This window comes from Temnothorax curvispinosus, unplaced genomic scaffold (genome assembly GCF_003070985.1).
Source record: "Temnothorax curvispinosus isolate PA1 unplaced genomic scaffold, ASM307098v1 QBEX01004091.1, whole genome shotgun sequence".
In the NCBI taxonomy this organism is placed as follows: Eukaryota; Metazoa; Arthropoda; class Insecta; order Hymenoptera; family Formicidae; genus Temnothorax; species Temnothorax curvispinosus.
Window position 1 is genome coordinate 48,858 of NW_020213871.1, and position 6,523 is coordinate 55,380.

Sequence of the window (6,523 nt, forward strand, 5' to 3'; positions counted from 1 at the left end):
CGAATCAAATTTACATCGGCCGAACTGGTATCATCTTTATGTCATTTAACTCTGATTATTTTTATAAATGCAAACCTTCTCTCTTCAGATTCGCAGTATTCAGTGCGAAACGCATGCGTACGATTGCGCACGAACAAATAAACGGGCTGACTGCAGTGCAGTGAATCTTAACTCTTATGCATGATCTTTCTTGTCTTAAAGTAAGTCTAAAAGATTCGTTTGTAAAAGAAGTCTTGAAATAATTTTAATCTATGCTTTTATATGAAAGTACTGATTTAATGTGATATAAAAAAAATGCATAAGTTATAACATTGTAAGATTGTAAATACCATATTGTGCGTAATAAACTTACGAAAATATAATAACATGTGCATGCAATAAATAACTTTTGTTACCTGCTACGAGTTTCGCTTCCCGGGGTTAGTTTGTAGATCAGCCCTTCGATTTCGTTTTTTTCTCACGTTTAAAGGCAGGAAGTGTGACCGGCGATTGACGACGATCTTCCGCGAACATGTGCGTGAGCAAGTCGGAAACGTGACTTAAAATGAACGTGACCAAGGTGATTAACGGTGCTTAACATTCTCCTACTCTCCTTTCGGCTATTGTATGACGTCCACTCTGACGTCTGTCAAACGCTTTCTTTCCCCCGTCTTACTCGTCACCCATTTTTATGTAATTATATCGATATTGCAGTCTAGACAGATTTAACTGTTATCATTCAATCGTTACCTTTCGAATTTAGTCAACGCGTCATACGTACATTTACAGTTTACATACTTAAATTGCGCAATTTAATGAACCAGTTAGTTGCATCAATATTAAATCGAATTCGATATATTTCGAATATTTATTATTTAACGCACGTGATGTATTTGATTTGCCTAATTATCCGATTTGCTAATTATTAGCGAAGAAAATCGCTTTTTCTGTGCCCTTTCCAATCATTAAACGTGTGCCACTTTAAAATTGCCAGATAAAAGAAGAAAGTTATAAACAAATGTCGGCAATTATTGGGAAAGTAAGAGCACAAATTAATCAATGGTTTCTTCGTCTACTTCATTGGCTCCTGGGCTGCTCATTGGAGAAGCCTTATAGCATAGTTTACTGTGGTTAATTTAAAATTAACGTTAGGTAAAAGTTATAAAGAACCTTTCATGAAATTTGCGCCGCTTCCTTCGCCTTTTTACATCTAAGAAAGTTGATTGGCGAAATCTATAATGACATTGGCATTACTTCGTTTGTCGTCCCACGCTATTCAAGACCTAACTTAATTAAAATTTATTTAAATAAAAAATAGATATCACAATTTAATAAAAAATCCGGGTGTTGTTATTAAAATAATAAGAAATGTGTATAAAACTGTAAAAAAACATTTTATTTTTCTTTCATAATTTTAAACATTTATAATTTAAAAGCACTCTGTACCATCCTGTGTGTAATACATACCCGCACTCTTATATTATGCCATTTCTTTTGCGTCTGCACATTGTAGAAGTTAAAAAGATAAAGAGTACGCACTGATTCGATGTCCCGCTTAAGGTTCGATACTCTTCGTCTTCTTCGTCCTCGAGGCCGGCATAGCGGGGGCAATGTCAAGGTGGCCTATAAGGCCAGGCGCATCCCTGCCAGTCGATCATTCCTCGTCGAGAAACCTGATCGTTCCACGGTGTGCGTCGATAGGTTTCCAGTCGATAACGAAGAAAGGAAAGACGAAAAAAGCAAGCTGCCAGAGATGAGGAATGCTGTACTACTGTGCTATGCGTGCTCGCTGCTGATCGGGGCCCAGGCCATCGGAATATACAGAGGCCTAGAGTTTTTAGAGCCTTGCTCCAGGAGCGATCCGAAATTGGAAGCCTGCCTCGCTCGAACGGCCAATACACTTGTCGAACGCTTTCGTCAAGGTGAGATATCAAGAACCTAAAATAATTTACATATCTTGGAGTTGTCTTAAAGTTTCTATTTCTTATGTAATTTTTATTACACCTAACATTATTTGTTGTTACGACACATATCGTATTATAAATACCATCCGATTTCTAAAACGTCTGTCTAACTTTTTAATGATTATATATTCCATATGTCAAAAGATCTTATTTAATTTATGACTTAAAAAAAAGAGATTTGTAACATTAAAGCTGTATGATGAAATCAAAATCCTTTGATGAGAAGTCAGCACTCTTTATGAGCAAAGTTGTGCAAGAAGGTCAACGGCTAAGATACGAGTAAATTAAGAGAATGTTGATTTAAAATAATATTTAATTAATTTAAAATAGTAAATACAATTGTACATTTCGATTGTACTTTTAGTTTTCTTTAGTAACACAATAATTTAATATAGAAAAGAATAAAATTAATAATTATAATAAAGAGAAAGAGAACCTATAAATTAAACATTACAGTATTACGATAATTAAAATCTTTTTATTAGTTTCATTCCTATTTAATGGTATTTATGTTCATTGTAATTAATGATTGGTATGTCTTGAAGAACCTAACTTTGGGAGAGTTGAAGTATAGCGTAATTTACCGTTTCTTGCCATGTTTAAGAGAAGTCTCAGCAGATAATAGGAATTTGCGGTTCGTCGCGAAGTACATTGCTTGACCACTTCTTTACTCCGCGCTGTTGAGAATATTTATAAATTGTGCAAACTCTCTATTTTATTGTCACGTTTAATATTTTTAATAAAAATATTAAACGTATTTTTAATAAAATATAGTTGAAAAGTCAAATAAACTAAACAAATAATTTTTCTGTTATTTGAAATAATCAGTGTAAAGAAATATTGATATAATAAATAGTTCTGATTAAGTTTTTTCATTGAATAAGAAAAAAATTATATGGCTTTATTTAGAAAAATTATGCTGTTTGAAATATATAAGTATACAAGCATTTCTCAATTGATTATAAAAAGAAACGATAACAATGTTATTTTTTTAACTGTAACATGTATACATACTTCTAGCTAAGATTGAAAAATCTGTAGTAAACGCAAATAAAATATATAAGTGAATAATCAAAATTATTAACTTATGATATCACCGTCTTATAATAATTAATATAAAAATAAATTTGAATAGTGTATTCTCGCTTCTGAACAAGCAATTTTTGACATACTGTAATCAAAGAAGCGCTTTTTGAGATAAATGTATAACAACGTATATGATTTGTAAATAAATTGAAAGTTGAAAGTCTTGGAGCGAACCGGTTCCGTAACCACGTGGTTTTGTTAACGATCGCAGAACGTTATAACGGTGTATTCGAATGGTCACCCAGTGTCCTACATTCCACTCGTATTGTTTGATATTGCTTCAACACACCTGGAGTAATAGCTTTCTTCAAATATTTTAGCGAGTGGAAATTTTCTGAAATTATTTTTGGACGCCATAAACTTTTCAAATGGATTACAAAGACAATTAAGTAAACCGCAGGATTAATATTGCAATCTAATCTGCAAATTAAAATGGAATCCGATTTAATAGTGTCATTGCGTTATTATCAAACTGAATCAACACATACAAAGTGTCAAACAAGTTCTTGAAAAATAACAATTTTCAAAGAAATTATAAAAAAATTTATTGCACGTTGAAAGAATTTGCGTCATTTGCGGTGATGTTATTACGACGTTCTAACTATGTTGCAATTGCAGGTCTACCGCAACTGGGTTATCCAGAAGTAGAGCCAATTATTCTGGACGAGTTGCATATCGCGCTCGGCGGCGGCCCGAATGGCTACAAGGGGCAATTCAGGAATATCACCGCGAGAGGAGTCTCCGCTCTGCGAATAACTGGCCTCAGGACCAGAATGACCGACGACGAGGTGCAATTGCAATTGGCCTTTAGCATTCCCAGAATTAGAGCGGCCGCGAGATACCGGTCCAGCGGAACCTTGATCTTGGTGCAAGCTAGCGGCGCCGGGGATTATTGGGGCGAATACGGTAAGTCCGCTAAAAAAATATATAACTAATTAATCTTTGCTAATCAGTAAGCGTAATCTATCTATTGCGTTACCGTATACTTATCGTCTCAAGAGGTTGTTATTGCAGCCCGTGTGAGAAAGAAGAAAGCACTGCAAGAAGTACATGATCTTTTTTCAATGAATCTTCGACCAAGTGAAATGGCATTGAGATGCAAGTATGTCGTGACAGCGGTAACTTTCACTTTGAGCAGTGTATATTTATTGTCAAAAAACTCCACTTGCCGCGATAAATGCCATATGTAGCATCAATCAACTGTATTCAAACATATAATTGCAGATTGTGTATACGTATATCTGAGCAATTTTCAATGTGTATTAAAAACAATGTTTTATTCCAAACACGCAATTAGTTGAAAGTGTTATTACATGAAGCATCCATGTGTAATTATAACAATTGAAAAATAATGAGAATTACATTCTAAGGCTTTATGTAAGAATACATAAATTTTTTATAAATTACAGATTATTCTTTTGAATGCCTTTATAGTTTGAATAACATTTATGGCTCTGTTGATGCTGTACTAAATGACTTATACATGAGAATCTCTGCTACGTTAATCATAGTGTTAAATTCCTTGTAAAAGACAACGCGATTTATTCTTTGATTGTAAGAGAAATATTCTTCAAAGAAGAATCACGAAGGACGCCGCAACGTTCTCTTTTGAATAAGTTATTGTTATTCGCGTCTTCTTAAAGACACACACACAATTTAATGTACGAATTTTATAGCTTCCATCTTTCATCGGATTGTACAATTCTGAGCCACGAAATATTTATTTAAATATTTTCACGATACTTTCGTAGTAATAAAAAGAATCTTGTTACTATTATATTTTAAAAAGTATTTATTGATAATCCACAGTGCATTTGTTTAAACTTACAGAACACATATTTATGTTGTCAAATAGTTAATGTAATTTAGGAAAAGTACTAAAAATTAATTTTCAAAATAATTTAATCAGTTTAAACTTTTTATTGTTAATGGTAATCGTTAAAGCAAAATACAATCGTCATAAATTATATAAATTTATTTCAATTCTTTGAACAAAATCATCTTTTCTTTCATCTGTCATAATTTTATCCAATTTTTTCTTTTTTTCTAGAGGGTGTCAGGGCCAAGGTCTTTCTCAGAGCAAGACCATTTGCGTATGAAGGTCGTCGTTATCTTAGATTGCAGCAACTAAAAATGGACTTTAGCGTACAGAATATCAGAATGGGAGTTGAAAATGTGCGCGACACCAACAGTATATTGCGTAAGTCCTAATTTCTGTAATAACTTTCAGTGTGTATGCATTTAAAAGATGAAATAAAAAACTTTATAATCCTAAGTGCTAATATTACGACCTAATAGTATAATAAATAAAACCTAGTAGTATAACAAATAAAATTTAAATATACCTTTGGCTAAATAAAAGATTATTGAAAAATGGAATCAGAGGTTAAAGGATCAATATATAAAGCTAAATTTAAATAATAGAGCAAATAGAGCAAATAGATGATTAAATGTATAAAATTGATATGTAGGATATTTTTTATTAACGCATTTAAAGAATTATGAATCTCATATTTAAAAGATTTATTTAAATCTTGAATTATATTCTAATACTACTTTCTTGTTTCACACAGTGGCGGCGCTTAATCTTTTCATCAATACCAATAGTCAGGAATTGTTGAAAGAAATGAAACCGGATCTGCGGAGGAAACTGGTGCAGGTGATGACGACTTTTGTAGAGAAACTTTTTGCTCAGGTGCCATATGATGCCTGGATTACGGATTAAACAATCGGGTGATAAATGCCGAGAGGAAAACCCCAACCATTACTGCGTCATTGATGCACTCTTGAACCGCGATGCGAGGTTTAACGCGAAAAAAGAACGCTCTTGTGAACTTACAATAGAATCACGGATGACAAAAGTATCGATTATTTTTAATCGGTATTTCCAAGCGAGAAAAAGATTTCGACAAAAAGTTTCCACGTAATGATCAATGGTCTTTCTAATTTTGCACGTGAATTGCCCGAAGGGCAATCTATATCTGCAAAGGTTATAAACAATTACGGTGCATATATACGATACAGGGTATTTCATATAAAACTCGGCAAAATTTAAGCGAGTATTCTTTGAAAAATTACTAAATTTTTTTATTTTTTAAGTGTTTTCCGAAGCACGATTATAAAGATATTTATACGAAAAACTTGAGAATTTTTTACTTTAGGGTTGCAAATCAATAACAAGAATAATTATATATACACACACGTATATAATTTAAGATATGTGGTAGGTAAAATAGACATTAACCGTGAATAATTTGTAGTAAATTCTTCTTGCTTTGGATAGTCCATTATTTATTTCATCTTCACTTCATTAATGACATTGAAGAAGTTAAACTAATAATTAATCATTCGAAACATTTTATGTAATGGCGTATAAACGGCGTATAAATGGCGTATAACATGTTTAAGTTATCCGGATGTACTTTTATTATTATTTAACGTCATACACATACGTGGATTTATTAAGAATTAGATAATGACAACTTGCTAAAAAA

General features: G+C 32.6%; 1 protein-coding gene across 1 annotated transcript; it reads left to right on the forward strand.

Annotated features, from left to right (window-relative positions):
• The first annotated feature begins 1,423 nt into the window (after positions 1 to 1,423).
• On the forward strand, positions 1,424 to 6,159 carry LOC112453134 (protein takeout-like). Its single transcript, XM_025013698.1, has 4 exons — positions 1,424 to 1,901; positions 3,648 to 3,935; positions 5,080 to 5,229; positions 5,603 to 6,159. Exons 1-4 carry the CDS (start codon positions 1,526 to 1,528, stop codon positions 5,752 to 5,754), a joined length of 966 nt encoding a protein of 321 aa, XP_024869466.1. The 5' UTR covers positions 1,424 to 1,525; the 3' UTR covers positions 5,755 to 6,159.
• The last annotated feature ends 364 nt before the right edge of the window (positions 6,160 to 6,523 follow it).

Excerpts from the sequence above, each read along its gene's own strand:
- LOC112453134 (XM_025013698.1), top strand. The coding sequence starts at position 1,526 with ATGTCCCGCTTAAGGTTCGATACTCTTCGTCTTCTTCGTCCTCGAGGC. Across the intron at positions 1,902-3,647 it reads TGTCGAACGCTTTCGTCAAG|GTCTACCGCAACTGGGTTAT; the intron begins GTGAGATATCAA and ends TTGCAATTGCAG. Across the intron at positions 3,936-5,079 it reads GGATTATTGGGGCGAATACG|AGGGTGTCAGGGCCAAGGTC; the intron begins GTAAGTCCGCTA and ends CTTTTTTTCTAG.